At 58.4% G+C, this 17,089-nt stretch overlaps 1 protein-coding gene across 1 annotated transcript in view; it reads right to left on the reverse strand.

Annotated features, from left to right (window-relative positions):
• Positions 1-385: 385 nt before the first annotated feature.
• Positions 386-17,089, reverse strand: part of CTBP1 (C-terminal binding protein 1) — a 39,825-nt gene continuing 23,121 nt past the window's right edge. The window contains exons 3-9 of the mRNA XM_025385407.1: positions 16,759-16,903; positions 14,211-14,417; positions 4,799-5,013; positions 3,087-3,367; positions 2,377-2,504; positions 1,862-1,979; positions 386-1,379 (exon numbers count right to left, since the gene is read on the reverse strand). Of these exons, the coding sequence (XP_025241192.1) occupies positions 1,196-1,379; positions 1,862-1,979; positions 2,377-2,504; positions 3,087-3,367; positions 4,799-5,013; positions 14,211-14,417; positions 16,759-16,903 (1,278 nt within the window). The 3' untranslated portion in view covers positions 386-1,195. The remainder of the gene's footprint in view (positions 1,380-1,861; positions 1,980-2,376; positions 2,505-3,086; positions 3,368-4,798; positions 5,014-14,210; positions 14,418-16,758; positions 16,904-17,089) is intronic.

Consider the following 17,089-nt stretch of genomic DNA (forward strand, 5'->3'; position numbering starts at 1 on the left):
AGTCCTGACATCTGCTTTCCTTCCTCCTCCTGTGGCCCACAGTCTTCCCAGGTCACAGGCCGGCCTGCGGGAGGTATGCCAAGAAGGGAGGGGGTGGGCAGTGGGGAAGGCCCGGCCTGGCACACTGCTTCCCTCCCACAGGGGCACTTCGGGCAGGCCACCTCCAAGCCAGGACCCTACAGCATCCCACAGACCCAGTGGGCAGAGGCACAGGCCCGGTACACACAGAGACCACTGCCCAACCTGCCACTGCACTGTCTCTGAGTCTCTCTTAGGCTGCCTACTTCAGAGAGGCTGAGCTAGGCCCTGGAGGTCACCAGAGCCAGGACTGAGGCTCACCCGTGTCCTCATGAGAGAAAGCCACTAGAACAAATGCTAGGCAAACTGGCTCTTTCCGGGATTTTTATTTCTTTAAAATAATTCATACAAATGGTTACAGTCACAAACATGATTTTAACCAAAATATTGCTAGCCTACCACATCAGCAGGACGGCACTGGTGCAGGCGGGGACGCTGCCACCCTCCACATCCCCAGGACAGATGTCGATGGGCAGCGGGCACGCTGGGCACCGCCCAAGCTTTTCCTTTTGGAGCTGCTTCGTGATGCCGTCTTCATTTGGAACAAGGGGGGGGGTTCATGCCAAAATTAGGAAAAACAGCCTTTGTTTTGTTTTTCTAAATTATTCTAAAAATAAGACAAGCAGGTAGAAAAAACAATGCACTGTGTGGCATAAAAAGAAAAACGGGAAGGATTCATTGTCCTGAGAAGTTTGCCAACTGCCTCATTCTGGGGCACGTTCCAACATACAAAAAAAAAGAAAAAAAAAAAAACCAAAAAAAAAAAAAAAACCCTCAAATTGACTTCCGAATGCTCCTTCAGGTTTTCTTTTTGTTGACAGCTAAGCAAACAGATCCTTTGTAATGTTCTAAAAACTGTACACAGACAAGAACGTTCATGGGAGAATAACTACTGACTTCTTCTGCTTAACGAGGAACGCGAAGGACACGGGGCAGAGCGCCCACAGGACGGACGACAAGCGACACGAGGCCCAGCGCTGCCCCCTCCCGCCTCCTGACAGCCCGGACCAGTCTCTGCAGTGCCAGGGCCGCCACACAGGCACCTCCTCCATACACTCTGGTCCGAGGGTTTCCGGGCCCTCTGCCCAGGCGCTGAGGCTGGAGAGCTCCTCCCGGGCTACAACTGGTCACTGGCGTGGTCTCTATCTGCCTCGGGCTTGACGGTTTGGCCAGGAGAAGGGGCATGGGGTGGGTGGGCCACAGGGGGCAGGCCATGGGACAGGGACATGGCGCTGGGGACGATACCTTCCACAGCAGCTGGGATGCCAGTGGGGGCCACGCCCACCACGCCTGGAGGGTACCTGCTGGGAGAGGGTCCGTCTGTGAGGCCCCCCTACAGGCAGCCTGACCGGGCCCCACCTGCCCTCACAGCGTCTGCAGCACTGAGGGGGCGGCTCCAGGGGGACCAGCAGTCAGGGTGAGGATCCCGCCTCCACACGGATGCTCCCGCCTACGGGGGCTACTTCTCAGGGCAGGGGAGGGGAGCCCTGGTGTCTCCAGGCGACTTGAACATGAGGTCTTCGCCTCACCCAAAGCCCCCTCCTCCCACAGGCCCCGTGCCCACAGTAGTCCTGTGTGCACTGGGTCCTGAAGGCCACCCCAGCTCCTTCCAAGAGGCCCTGGTTCTCATAGGCCTTTTGGGTGAGGTGGGCCTTACCAGTTCCACCCAGATCCTCCAGGTCAGTCAGTGGAGACGCCGCCCCTCCCGCCAGGGGCTGTGCTGGGATCCAGGGGAAGCCTCGGGCCCTCCTGGTGGCTGTTCCGGGCCAGCGGGCCTGCTCACCTATAGGCGGCCCCGTTGAGCTCAGGGTGCACGACAGCAGGGTCCATGCTGGCCCAGTGGGTGGCTGCCGTCAGATGGTCCTTGTTGACACAGTTCTTCAGGCTGTCTGGGATCCGGCCTGGGAGACGCAGGAGGAATAGCTGTGGCTCTGAGGGGGCCCCAGGAGCGTGGCCCACTGGGTTGAAGACACGGGCTGTAGGGCTCTCGGCAGTGTGCTCCTCCCTCTCAGCCCCGGGGCTCCCAAGGCATGGCAGGTTCCTGTCTCTCAGGGCACCAGAACCCTCACAGTGTGGGGACCCCCAGCCCAGAGCATGTGCCCAGTTTGCTGAGGGACCTGTCTGCTCAGCCCAGCAACTTCCCAGCAGCTCTTGTGTGTAAGATGACGCCAGGGCTCAACCTGACTTTGGCCTTAGAGGTCCCGGGCCCTGAGCTGGCAGAACATGGGCCTGGCTGCCGGGCAGATGCGAGCCCATGAGCCAGGCCTGGGGCTGGCAGGAAGGGTCCCCCAGGCCCACCTGTGATGGCTCTGCGGATCTCCCGTGCCGCCTCCTCTCGCATCTCGATGGACGCCTGCTCGCTGTACCACGCAGCGTGGGGGGTGCAGATAAGATTGGGTGCATCCTTCAGGGGGCCCTGGCTAAAGCTGGGAACAGCACAGCATGGTCAGTGCAGCCCGAGTGCTGTGGCTGGGTGCGGGGGGGAAGTGGCTGGGCACTGGAACCCCTGTGGGGGGCCCTGCCTGGGACCCACAGACCCCACGGCCCCACTCCGCTCAGCAGGCAGGCTGAGCACAAGAGCTCAGCCCCAGGACCATCAGACACACCAGGGGCTCCTGACAGCAGCGGGTGTGGGAGCCCAAAGGATTTAATCTCCAAGCCCCTTGGGGGAGGAGCCCTGATGGGGGGACATGCTGGCCTGGCCCCTCCCGGCCGAAGGTCCTGTAGCCCCAGGAGCTGCAGGCTGGTACTGCCCCTGCGGGGTGTCTCCTCCTGTGGCTGACCATCCAACCCAGGGCTGCCTGGGGTCCCAGGGCGCTGCAGGGATTGCAGATCTGGACGTGATGCCATGACTCCACGGCCAGGGCCCGTGGGGACCACTCACGGACACTGGGGCCTCACTCTCTCCTGGCTGGTGGGGAGCCCTGCCCGAAGAGGGGCTGAGGAGGACGATCAGCCCTCACAGGACCGAGGTGAGGCAGGCCTGGAGCCCGTGGCTCCATCCTCACCCCACAGTGAGCAGCAAACTCCCCTGTGCCGGCCAGCGAGAGGCCTGAGTACAAGCAAGTGCCCGGCCTGGCGGAGGCGCCATCTGCAGGTCAAGGCCGGCAGGATGGTGGGCAGGGAAGAGCAGGGGGTGACACTGGCTGTGAGGGCACCTGAAGGGTTCCGACTCGTGCACGTCCAGGGCCGCACCGCGGATCCGGCCCTCCTTCAGGGCCTGGGCCAGTGCCTTCTCGTCCACCAGGCCGCCCCGGGCCGTGTTCACCAGGAAGGCCCCTTGTCTCATCTGGAAGACATGAGGACAGGCCAGGCCCAGTCAGGGTTCTGCGCAGGGCGAGCGGCCAGGGAAGCAAGGTGGTCACGCACGCTGCTGAGGAGGCCCAGCTCCCTGGCCCCTTCCCAGCCCAGGCCCACCCTGGGCTCACCAGGGTGCTAGGACTTAAGACCTCAGGCGTGCTGCACCGCGGCCCTGGCAAGCTGGCTGAGGTTTGGCCCTGTGCAGACCTGCACGGCCCCACACCTCCTAGAGAGCTCTACGTTCCTGCCCAAGCCCTGAGCTGAGGACTGGGTGGGGGCTCCTGGCTTGGTCCCCCTGTGGTACCCCTTTTCTGGGTCCCCTCCAGCCCAGCCTCCCCCAACAGGGCCTCGGCCCACGAGGTGGGACTCCCTGGGATGACAAAGCCCAGGGCCGTCTACTCTGAGGTGTGGTGTTTGACTCCAACTCCAGTGGGGCCTGCAGCAGAGCCTCTGGACAGGCTCACTTTTCATGCACTTTTGCAAAAGGCCCTTGCAGTGGCTCCCTGTCAGCTTCGTGGCCAGGGCTTTCCTGCAACGCCCCCATTTCATTCCGAGGAAGCCCATCCAGCCATCGCGCTTGGGTGGCAGCCGGGTGGGTCATGGTGGCTTTTCTTTGGTGAGTTGCTGCCCATTGCAGCCTCACACCCAAGGTCCTCAGGGATGGCAGGGCCCTGACCAGCATCCACGTGACACACCCTGTCCACTAGAAGGCTCCAAACCCACTGGCTCTGTGAACAAAGGAAGGGGAGGCGGGCACCTGGTTTCATCCTCCCTGTGGCTACAGGCTGCTGGGGCAGCTTGAGTGGGGTGGGTGGCCTCTGACACGTGTGTACACACACGCACATACAAGCTCAAACGGGCAGACACAGGCACCCACACACACTTGCCCACATACACACACATCACCGTGCACACACGACGACGACTCCCTGAAAGGCCAACAGCCAGCGGGAGGCAGCCATCCCCAGCTCCGCCCACCCGAGGGAAACACGGGCTGAGGCTGCGCTCCACGCTCCACTGAGGCAGAGGCCGACCTGAGCACAGCCCTCTCCAGCTGCAGATGTGAAACCTGAACCTGGCAGCACAGGACGGAAGTCAGAAGGACAGGCCCAATGCCCCCAGGTAGCTGCATCATCTCCACTGTGACAGTGGCAAGAGCTTCAGGGGAATTTAGGATTCAAAGGTATGTGGTTCTGTCTTGTCCAGAGAGTATTTCAGGCATCCTGGGTAGAACTCAGAACATGGAAAACGCCGTCTGGGCAGACAGGGCTTCCCCCAGCAGGGCCGGCACCGCTGCCATGTGGCTCACTGAAGGCAGGGTCTCGCCCAGGTGCAGGTGGCTGCTGGGAGGGACCTTCCTGACACCCCCACCTGTGCCTGCCCCGCAGAAGAAGAGCCCTGTGCCCCCGGCTCCACGCACCTGCTTGACGGTGAAGTCGTTGATGAGGTGGTGGTTGTGCTCGTTGAGGCCGCAGTGCAGGCTCACGCAGTCGCTGTGGAAAAGCAGGTCCTGCAGGGTGCTGACCCGCTGCAGCCCCAGCGCCCGCTCCACACCGTCCGACAGGTAAGGGTCGTAGAAGAGCACGTTGAAGCCGAAGGCCTTGGCCCGCAGCGCCACCGCCTGCCCCACGCGACCTGATGGTGTCAGGACACAGTGTGAGACCCTCGCTCACCCGTGGCTGGGAGGCTGGCCCTGAGAGCCAGGATCGGAGTGGCCCCTGTGCCTCAGTTTGACCATCTGCCAAGGAGGACGCCAGCTGTGGTCAAGCCAAGGTGCCGGTGCGAGGTGTCTCCACACGAGGTGTCTGCTCCCAACGCGCCCACTGCCAAGGCGGAGGCTGTGCACAGGGGTGGAAAGGGTGCACGAGCCCCTCGGCCCACACCAGCTGCCAGCCACGCCCCCCCTGCAGCCTGTCCACAGGACGTGACACGAACCACTCAGTGTCAAACGGACCGTCAGCAGGTCTCCACTCACCCCACACACGCCCTATGTGCCCAGGTCCCTCCACTGGCCTGCTTTCCGGTCCACCCATCGATGTCTCTGGCATCTCAGTTCCAGCCACGACTAGGTGGAGACGGCAAAGGGGGCGGGAGGGAACCTTCCAGACCAGGGAGGCCCCGCTGGGCTCATGTCCTGTCCCCTTCAAGTGGAGTGGCAGAGAAAGCCATCCCGGGCAGACGTGCCTGCCCCGACCCCAGCAGTCCAAGGCTGGCGTGGGCCCCAGCACAGGAGCCACGGAGCCAGAGCCACCATTTCTGGCTCCTCCCCGGGGAAGGGTTGGCAGGGTGCATGCACCCACCGTGAGCCAACAGCACGGCTGCAAGGGACACAGGACCCCAGAAGCCCAGACATGGCTGCAAGGGACACAGGACCCCAGAAGCCCAGACGCGGCTGCGAAGGACACAGGAACCCAGAAGCCCAGACGCGCTGCGAAGGACACAGGAACCCAGAAGCCCAGACGCGGCTGCAAGGGACACAGGACCCCAAGCCCGCCAATGTGGTGTCTCCTGCATCGCCTCAGAGGGAACCGCTGCACAGGAAGGAAGCAGGCTGGGCGCTGGGGCAGGTGGGAAGCGGGTGCAGTTTCAAAGGTGGCAGCCAGGGCAGGCCTCCCTGAGAAGACCAAGCTTGCTGGAGACATGAGGGGATGGGAAGGCAGCCGAAGAGCTGGAACAACACGTGTGAGGGGCCCACGGTGGCGGCGGCCTGAGGGCCAAGGAGGCCAGACCGCTAGGCAGACAGGGCAGCCAGACGTGGCCCAAACGCCCAGGGGACTCCCAGTCACTTGGGAACAGCCTGGGGGAGGCTGGGAGGCCAGTCAGAAGAGCTGAGGACCGTCTAAATACACTACATCCTAGAAAGGCAGGCGCTTGTTCTACCAGAAGGAACATGGCAGCTCCTTTCATCCCCAGGGACGAGGCTGCTGCAGGAGGCAACCGGTCCGGGGAGGAGGGCTCGGCAGGCCGAGGTGGGAGCAGCAGTTCCGAGGTCAGTCACGGCCGGAGTACCCGGGCAGCTCCCCAGATGCAGGAACAGCCCCCGTCTGTCAGCACCCCCTGCCAGGGATCCCACCGAACGGGCAGGAGAGGGAGGAAGGCAGGCAGATAGGCAGACACAGAGAAAGGCACCTCCCACAGCGCAGAAAGCAGAAAAGACGCTGTTTCCCACTCTGCTCAACAGAAAGCCCCAGGGAGTCCGGCTGCCCGTGGCGAAAACCAGCTAGAGGCGCAGGCCAGCGCCGGCCACACCTGACACAGGACAGCAGTGGCTGCTGGGGTGAGATGATTCTTCACTTTAGTCTCTGCCATTCTTTTCCATACGATGTCTGGCTTATGATAAGAAATTATGATGATGCAGGTGAAGAAGTAGGAAGATGTGGCTTCTAATTAGAATAAAACACTAGAAGAGGACAGACCTGCAGATGACCAAGGCTGGAATCAGCCAGCAAAAGCTCCTAAATAACTACTATAAACATGCTCAGAGATGACAGCAAGTGTTGATGTAAACAGCAGAAAAATGGAGGATTCTGGAAGACGAATGGCAACTCTATATAAAGAACCACATAGAAATTCCAGAACGAAAACATCCCTCTGAAATGGGACTCCCTGGACGAAGCTAACAGCAAGAAAAGGATCGGGAGCTTGAAGGCTGGGGCTCAAAGTCAGCAGATGGCATCCAAACAGAAGCAGAGAGAAAAGAATTTAAAAAACTTTTTTTAAAGAACAGGCCGTGGCGGCTCACGCCTGTAATCCCAGCACTCTGGGAGGCCGAGGTGGGTGGATTACGAGGTCAGGAGTTCGAGACCAGCCTGGCCACCATGGTGAAACCCTATCTCTACTAAAAATACAAAAAGTCAGCCAGGCGAGGTGGCGGGCGCCTGTAATACCAGCTACTCGGGAGGCTGAGGCAGGAGAATGGCGTGAACCCGGGAGGTGGAGATTGCAGTGATCCGAGATCGCGCCACCATACTTCAGCCTGAGCGACAGAGCGAGACTCTATCTTCTACCAAAAAAAAAAGGCAAAACACATTTTCAGACAAAAGCGGAGGGAATCGTTCACTGGTGAGCCACGTTTCTAACAGAGTCTGTAGGCTACAGGAACGTGATGCCCGACGACAGCCAGAATTGGGGGTGGGATAAACAAGGAGGCAGAAAGGGTGGATGTGTCGGTCAATATTCAAAAACAAAAATTACTGAAAAATTCCTTGAAACACTCATGACTGATAGCTTCTTGTATGGTTTACTGCAAAACAGACGTGGAAAATCGGCCTGATGTTGAAAGACTCATGACCAATAGCTTCTTGTATGGTTTTCCGCACAACAGACGTAGAAAATGGGCCCGAGGGCAGCAGCCCAAGGGTGAGAGGAGCCACCGCAGGCCTCTCACCGTCCTCGACGAGGCTCCACAGTTATGCCGGATGGCAGTGAGTTACGAAGGCATACCCTAATCTCTAAAGTAAAACTAAACACGATCACTAAGCAGTCAGTATAGATTAAAAAGCAACAACAGATGCGAGGAATCATTTAACACTTGATTAACATACAAGAAGGCCAGAAAGGAAAAACAAGGATGAACAGAAAACATGTAGCCAGACGACACTGAAATCCAAATGAGCAGCAATTACACTAAAAATAAATGAACGGAACACTCAAGAGGCAAAGACTGTCAGACTGAAAAAAGAAAGAGGAACCAACTATAAACTATTAATAACAGACACACTTTAAACACACACACAGAAGCCAGGCGCCATGGCTCACACCGGTAATCCCAGCACTTTGGGAGGCCAAGGCAGGGTGACCACTTGAGCCCAGGAGTTTAAGACCATCCTGGGCAACACAGCAAGACCTTGTCTCTACCAAAATAATAATAATAACAATAATAATAATAATAAATTTTTAAAAATTGCAGTGGCACACACCTATAGTCCTAACTACTTCGGAGGCTAAGGCAAGAGGATCTCTTGAGCCCCAGTGCTCAAGGCTGCAGTGAGTCATGACTGTACCACCACACTCCAGCCTGAGTGACAGAGCAAGACCATTCATCTGAATGATAAATATAAGAACAGAGATAAGCTGAAATTAAAAAGATGAAAAAAGACATACCACATAAACACTGATCAAAAGAGCTGGGATGGTTACCTCAACATCAGACCAATTAATTAGACCACAAAAAGATGAAAGCAAACGTCCTACTTAATGGTGAAATATCAAAAACTTTTTCTCCCACATCAAGACAGTAATACCTGCAAGTCACTGCTACTGACGATTGTAGCTAATGCAAAAAAGGCAAAAATAAAGAAATTAAAGAAATAAAAGGCACAGAGATCAGAAAGGAAAATGTAAATCTGTGTTTATCTGCAGGTGACACAGCAGTGTGTGCAAGAGAAAATTCAAGAGAATCTGTTTTTGGCAGAGGCAGGTCTCATTATGCCATCCAGGCTGGTCTCTAACTCCTGGCGATCCTCCGGCCTTGGCCTCATAACTCACTACAATAGCAGGCACAAGCCACTGCTCCCAGCCTAATATGGAGAATTTAGAAGGCTGTGGGATATGAGGTTGGTTTACAAAACTCAAGTGTATTTCTACCCACTAATAACCAAACATCAAGAAACAATTAGGCTGGGCACAGTGGCTCATGCCTGTAATCCCAATACTTTGGGAGGCCAAGGCGAGTGGATCACTTGAAGTCAGGAGTTTGAGCCTGGCCAACACGGCGAAACCCCGTCTCTACTAAAAATACAAAAATTAACCAGGTGTAGTGGCATGCGTCTGTAATCCCAGCTACTCAGGAGGCTGAGGTAGGAGAATCGTTTGAACCCAGGAAGCGGAGGTTGCAGTGAGCTGAAATCACACCACTGTACTCCAGCCTAGGCAACAGAGCAAGACTCCGTTTCAAAAAGAAAAAAAAAAGGCAGAGATTGCAGTGTGCTGAAATCACGCCACTGTACTCCAGCCTGGGTGACAGAGTGAGACCGTCTCAAAAAAACAAAGAAACAACAACAACAACAAAATTTGTAACAGCATTACAAATGCCAAATGCCTAACGATAAACTTAATGAACTACGTGGAAACCTTCTACTGATAACGACGAAACACTGTTAAGAAAAGTGAAAATAAATGGAGACATCGTATTTGTTTCCTGAAGATTCAATATTATTAGGAAGTCAGCGTTCCCAAAACTGATTTTAAGGACTCAACAAAATGAAAATTGACGAGCTGATTCCAGAATGGAAACGGAAATGCACAGCAAGACCTAAAACAGCCAAGACCCTTGTGAAGAACACGGTGGAAGATCTCAAGGCTCACAGCCGTGCAGACAGCGTAACACGGGAGAAAGGGAAGAAAAACAGGTCCACAGAACAGAAGAGTCCAGACAGACCCACTCACGTGTGGCCAACTGCCTTTCTGCAGAGGAGCCACGCCAACGGGAAGGAGGGTGCCTCGGCGCATCGTGCCGCAGGGACCTGCCATCCCGGGAAAGGGCGGGCCACGACCCCAGCCTCACACCACGCCTCAGTGGCAACCCAGAAGACCCTGGACCAAGAGGTAGAAGCTTCCAGAAGAAAACACAGAGAACCTGGATGACCCTGGGGTAAACAGAGATTCCTCAGGACACAAAAGGTATTCACCGAAAAAACGGGTGATACGCTGGGCTTCATAAAAACTGAAAACGTGTTCTTGTCAGAGAGATGTCAAGAAAGTGAAAAGTCAAGCCACGGCCTGAGATATTGGTAAATATGTAAAAACAAGCATTCTGAAATTATAAAAATATCCACAGTGCATGTCGATCTGACAAGAACCAGATGCAGACTACATGAGGGCTTCGTAACCAACATGGAAAAGAAGGTGCTCCCAGTGGCCGGGGTATAAAGAGGTGCTCGACTCCCTCAGTTATCAGGAAACTGTAGGTTAAAATAAAAATATCACAAAATTCCTGCTGGAAGGGCTAGAATTACACAGACTCCAACACGGAGTGCTGGCAAGGATATGCGGCTGCCGGAGCGTGACGTTGTGCACTTGCCTGAAGAACAGCAACTCCTTCCACGTGAAACGACGTCCTGCTCTGGGACTCAGAAACTCCACTCCTAGGTACAAACCCAAGAGGCATGAGCCGTCTATGTGCACAAAAAAGACAGGCAGAAATGTGTTCACAGAAGTTTTGTTTGTGATATTGGCCAAAAGCTTAGAAAATGCATCACCAAGAGTCTGGAGAAGCGAATCGTGCTGTGTTCACGTTATCAGAAACTGTGGGCCATGCGAAAACACAGATGAGACCCAGAGGCATCACCCCGACGGACGCGAGGCCGACACAGAAGGCTGCGTACCCGCGATCCCACCTCGGCAGAGCCGGGGAAGGCCCTCTGCTCTAGGAAGCGGGACCCAGGTCATTGCGGGGCCGCGGCGAGAGAAGGGGGCCCAAGGCAGCTGTGTGCAGAAGCCTGCTCTGTTGACGTGCTGGTGGGTTCTTTGTACAATGTTTTCCTGTGTGCACCTAAGATAGTGCATTTTTCAGAAGGAAGGAAGGCAGGAAGGAGGGAGGAAAGAAAAAAACAAGAAGCAGACGTAAGTCACAGCACCAGAGCCTCGCAGAGCAGAAGCAGCCACCGCCTCGTCACACCGAGTGGCAGCAACACCGTGAACCACAGACTGCCCAGGGCTTCCACCTTCCTGCAGTCACCACACGCGTGGATTCCACGCTAAGAACAACCCAGACACAGGGTGTGCCCAGCAGAGAGCAGATCGGGACAGGCACACCCTGGGAGAGCCTGAGTGGCTGGTGCCCAGCACGGGCCCCACCCAGAGCACGAGGCTCTTCCAGAGGGTGGGGATGGGGTTCAGCGACAAGAGCGAGGGGCAGGGGGGCGCAGGTGCCAGGTGGGTGGCCAGGCTGGGGTAGGGGGTCCCTGTCCACGAGGTAGAGGCTGCAGCGTCAGGGGACTTGTGCCCCTAAGGACAGAACTGCTCTCCTCAGCTACCGAGGCTGAGGGAGCTCTGACCTGGCCTGGGTCACCAAGAGTTCACCACAGGTAGGAAGGCCCGCGCCCAGAGCAAGGGAAGCAGCCCAGTCGCTCCAGGGACGCCTGCCTGAGAGCCCACAGGACGACCTGGGCCACTGCAGGGGAGAACGCCCATGGCAGACCCCCACAACCTGCCAGGTCCACCCTGCACTCCCCAGGACGCCAGGACCCACCCGCACTCCTCAGGCCAGGCCTGGGTGGGGGCTTTGGCAGGTGGGGTCCTCAAGGAAGGGGGTGGCCACAGCCCTGCTCTCTGAGGGCATCCTGACCTGAGTGCTCCAATCCCCACTCAGCACGGGGCCCTGGGAGGGGCCGGCTGGGCCCAGTTCCACACTCAGCCTGGGCAGGCGCCACCCTCAGGCCTCAGAGTGGCCACGGGGAGGGTGGGGCCTTCAGGGCCGGAACCACAGACCCCAACCCCAGGAGAGACAGGTTACAGGACTCTGGAGACCACACACCCACCTGCTCTTACCAGGGGAACTACAGACATCCCTGGCCACACACAGACACAGCCCACAATCCCCCACATCCCAGTCCCTCATACACCCCAGGTGAGGTGTCAGACCTGTGGCTGCGGGACAGGCGGCGCCCTGCAGGCAAGGCACACGAGGCCCCTCCCGCCCTGTGGGCTTGCTCTGGAGACAGCTGAGGCACTGCTCCTACACAAGGCCGGTGGACAGCCCATGGAGCTGAAGGTCCACAGAGCCCTGAGTCCCCGGCCCCTTCTGACCTCTGCCCCGACCTACCCACTCTCCCTCCTTCCCTCCTTCAACAAACCACACACAGGCCATGGCCCTGAGGCGGGAGGGGCCGCCCAGGCCTCAGAAGGGCAGAGGTATGAGGAATGGGCACCTCAGGGCTCCGGGATCCTCACAGGTTCCAGCCAGCCCTGGGGTCCTGGTGGGGGCACCAGCAAGGCCGTGAGAGATGTGTCCAGGAAGAAACAAGCACGTGTTCCATGCACATCCGTGAGCCAGCCTCTCCCACTAACCCAGGTGTGTCTGCCTCACCGAGACCACCCGAAACATCTGATTCCCCACACGCTGCCGGGACAAGGACAGCAGTCAGCAGGAGTGGGCTGCCTGGATGTTTGGGAAGCGGGGGGCCGGCCGGTCAAGGGGAATCCCTGGCACGGCAAGGTCCTCGCATCCCCATGGGGCCTCCTGGGGAATGGCGCAGGCAGCTCCTAGGAACCCACGATCTGGGGAGACAGGCACCTGGGCTAAGGTGTCCAGGGGGTCTTCAGAAAAGGGACACCACCCCCCACCCACCCTCTCTAAGAACTCTCTACGGGAGCACCTTCCTACCTCCCACCTCACACCTGGGCCCCTCCCAGATGCTCCCTCGTGACCTCACTTGGCCTCTCCCAGCTCCTCTCTCTCAAGACATGGCTCCACTCTAGGATCATACACACACGTGCGCGCGCACACACACGCGCGCACACACACGCTTGCTGCTCTGAGCTCAACCTGGGCCTGGCTGTGTGGGGCCTACTCACTGCTGCATGCTGGACCCAGGACAGTGCTGGGCCCAGGACAGGCGGCTGCAGAGCGAGTGGGTAAATGAAGAGCAAGGGGTTGCTGAGGGGCAAACCACTCCCCGGGCGCAGGGCCGGCTGCTGGTGACAGCGGAGGAAGCCCGCGGCTGCCCGAACCCCAGCCCCAGCAGGACCCACGCAGCCAGCCCCCGAGGCCTCAAGGGGTGAGTGCGTGCTAAACTGTGGTTGATGTGTGTGCCCACACGTATGCCCGTGTCTCTCTGCTTATGTGCCCATGACTGACATCGGTGTGTGTCCACGTGGTATCATGTGTATGCTGTGATATCCGTGTGATGCCCATGTGTGCCGTGTGATATCCGTGTGTGCCATGACATCTGCATGTCCCCGTGTGGCCCGTGTGTGCTGTGACATCCACATGTGATGTCTGTGCAGGCCTGAGACCCATGTGTGTGCTGTGTGAGGCTGTGGGTGCTATGACGTCTGTGTTGTCTGTGTGTACCTGTGTAAGGCCCATGTATGTGTTGTGATGTCCATGTGTGATGTCTGAGGCCCACACGTGTGCTGTGGCATGTGGGACATCAGTGCAGGCCTGTGTGAGGCCCACATGTGTGCTGTGACATCCGTGTATGATGTCTGTGTGTGCAGTGATGTCTGCGTGAGGCCCATGTGTGCTGTGGTGTTCTATGTGATATCTGTACAGGCAGTGTGTGCTATGACATCCATGCAGGCCGGTGTGAGACCCACGTGTGTATTGTGATATCTGTGTGAGGCTATGTGCTGTGACATCCATGTATTATGTGTGTGCCCTTGAGGTCCATGTGTGTGCTGTGACATCCATGTGTCATGTCTGTGTGTGCCCATGCGGTCATGTGTACTGTGTCATCTGTGAGGCCACGTGTGCTGTGGCACATGTGCCATCCGTGCAGGCCTGTATGTGTGCTGTGACGTCCGTGTGTGATGTCAGTGTGTGCCGTGCTGTCTGTGTGGGGCTCACACGTGTGCTGTGGTGTTGTGATATCTGTGAAGGCCAGTCTGAGACCCATGTGTGTGCTATGATGTCTGTGTGAGGCTGTGTGCGCTGTGACATCCGTGTGTGCCCGTGTAAGGCCCACATGTGTGCTGTGACGTCCGCGTGCGTAGGGCACACAGCCTGGGATTCCTGGGCCCTGGCGCCTGGGCTGCACTCAGTCCTGTCCTGGGTTGGCACCGATACCCGCAGCCCCACCCTGCCCTGGGCCTCTCCTTCTGGGCACGGCTGAAGAGCAGCAGCGCCAGACACAGGGAGGGGCACAGGCGCGGAGCTGTGGCTGACGCACCGAGTCCGATGATGCCCAAGGTCTCCCCACGGATCCTGGCGGCGCCGGACGCCACCTCGCGGATCTGCTCGACGCTCTGGACTCGCGTGCCCTCCCGCAATGCCTGGTGCAGCCAGGTGGCCCGCCGGTACAGGTTCAGGATGTGGCACAGCGTCGAGTCGGCCGTCTCCTCCACAGACGCCGCAGGCACGTTGCAGACGGCGATGCCTGTGGGGACAAGGACACGGCGGTCACCTCCAGGCCAGGCCCAGCCTCTGGGAGGACACCAGGGCTACTGTGGCTGGAGCAGGTTTGAAGCTTCCCGAGGAAAAAGCCAAAGGCCACGTCCCCAAGGCCACCCTGGGAGGCCACGAAATGAACGCACATCTCCCAGGCTCGGGGGCAACAGAGCACCTGGCCTGGCGCCTGTGCCCTGTGGCTGGAGCCCCACCTCCACTTTAGGTTCACATGGCAGCACACGCTCGGCAACTGCTCGGTGTGTGGTGGGGCCGGGGCGAGACGCTGCCCTGACCCCTCCCAACTCAGCATTGGGAGCCCAGGCAAAGACAAGCACATGTCTCCCCGCGTCACCTCGCTGCCCTGATTCCTCCAGGGGGACCCTGCGGGGAGGCTGCGGCCAGGTCAGAATCTGGGTGCTGGCCCCACCTGCACACCCCTACATGGACATCCGCACATGTCCTCAGGCCTCCCCCAGGCCAAGCCAGGCCCCCGCAGCCCCTTCCGCCCTCCATGCCCTACACCCCGCAGTCAGTAACACTGAAGCTGGAGCCATTCCTGGAAAGCAAATCCATCCCATTTCTCTCGAGTGTAACCCCTACTGCCCGCTCCCAGCCTTGTCCCAGAGGCAGGCCCTTCCCCGGCCAGGGCCCCTCCCTAAGCCTATTTATCCTCATCCCTGGCCTGTCCCTGGCCAGCGCCTCCCCTGCACGGCACTTCCCGCCCCATTCAGATGATTGCACTCCTGCGTCTGACTGGCCGTCCAACTGGCCGTCCATCTCTCTGGGGAGGAGGAAGGGACAGGAGGCCAGGACAGGGCTGCATTCATATGCCCGGAGGCTGGACAGGACCGGGTGGTTCTGCAAGGGGTTCCGAGGGTCAGCAGGGGGCCTGACGTGGGGCAGTGCGGGCAGGCGCTGCACAAGGCCAAGGGTGGGATCCCACATCGCCCCAGACACAACTCACTTGGACGTAAAAACGTTAAACAAGGGAGACTGAGGGAGAGCCAAGCCAAGCACCACACGAGATTGGAAGAAAGGCCTCCTGACTGTGGGGCGTCGGAGCGTGGGCCAGATCCCAGCGGCGCCCCAGACTGTCCCTGGCTGAAGAACAGAGCCCGGGCCTGGGAAACTCCACAGGCAACGGAGATGGTAAACAGCAGGGGTCGCTCAGAAAGCACTAGGCCTGTGCCCGACACCGCACAGCCAGGACTGCACCCAACACCGCACAGCCGGGCCTGCGCCTGACACCACAGCCGGCCTTTCCCAGGATGCCGTCACAGAGACAAAGGCGGGAGGGGGCTGGCACATGGCTTTGGCCCATGGGCACCGGCGGAAGCAGCAGTGAGCCGAGATCGCGCCACTGCACTCCAGCCTGGGCAACAGAGCAAGACTCCGTCTCAAAAAAAAAAAAACCAACAAAAACAACCCACAACAGACAGAGCCTGGCAGAAAACAAAGTGCGCTCCACGCAGGACGGCCAAGCACCGCCCTGAGTTTGTTCTAATGAGTGCGCATGGGTGCAGACACGTGGGCACGTTCCGTGTGCGTGTTCTGTGAGTGTTCCATGTGCTGAGTACATGAGCATAGGTGCAGACACGTCTGCGTGTTCTGTGTGCTGTGTGCGTGTTCCGTGTGCTAAGTGCACATGCACGGGTGCGGATGTGCGTGTCCTCTGAGTGTTCCATGTGCTGAGGGTACATGAACGGATGCAGATGCATGTGCACGTTCTGTGTGCTGAGTGTGCACATTCCGAGTACTTAGTGCACGTGCACGGGTGCAGATGTGTGTGTTCCGCGTGCTGACCGCACGTGCACGGGTGCAGATGTGTGTGCATGCTCTGTGTGTTGAGTGTACATGTTCTGTGTGCTGAGTGCACGTGCACGGGTGCAGATGTGCGTATTCTGTGTGTGTGTGTTCCACGTGCTGAGTGCATGTGTACTGGGTTGCGACACACCCCGCTGTTCCCGCTGTGTCTTGGGACAGAGACCTATGAGCCCTATTACAGCCACACTCTGACGCCCCTGCCCCTCACCCCCAGGGCCCCGGTACCCAAGCAAGGGGCACCAGCTAGACATGCATGCAGACCTGTGTGAAGTCGCAGCTGGATTTCCTACTGCCCAAAAGAGAGGAAGTGCCCCGAGGTGAGGCTCTGTGAGGAACAGAACCGCTGCAGCCTCACGCTGGCCCTAGATGGGACTGCACGCCACAGCCAGCTACACCAGGTGATGTGCAACGGGGTCCTTGGTGTGGCAGTGAAGCCTCCATGGATGAAGCAAGACGGGACGGAGCTCGCATGCATGGGCACAGGAAATAATTCGGAGCTGGCCTACCTAAATCCCCGGCCGACTTGATGTCAATGTTGTCAAAACCACTGCCGATCCGGACGATGATGCGGAGGGCTTTGAACTTCTCCAGGTCCTCCCTGGTGAGTGTGATGGTGTGGTACATCAGGGCCCCCACGGCCTCGTTCAGGACCTACAGCGAGGAGAAAACACACGGGCTGAGCCCGGCGCCTGCAGAGCCTCAGGCTTGGCCTTCGGGGGTGGGGCTGAGCCTGGCTGGGAAACTAGTCTGTGGCTCTCAGGCTCTGTTCCCCAAGCACCAGCCTGGACACTGGGGGAGGCCACATGAACACCTCCCCACCATGCGCTACCCCTCAAC

The sequence above is a fragment of the Theropithecus gelada genome, chromosome 5, assembly GCF_003255815.1.
Source record: "Theropithecus gelada isolate Dixy chromosome 5, Tgel_1.0, whole genome shotgun sequence".
Lineage (NCBI taxonomy): Eukaryota > Metazoa > Chordata > Mammalia > Primates > Cercopithecidae > Theropithecus > Theropithecus gelada.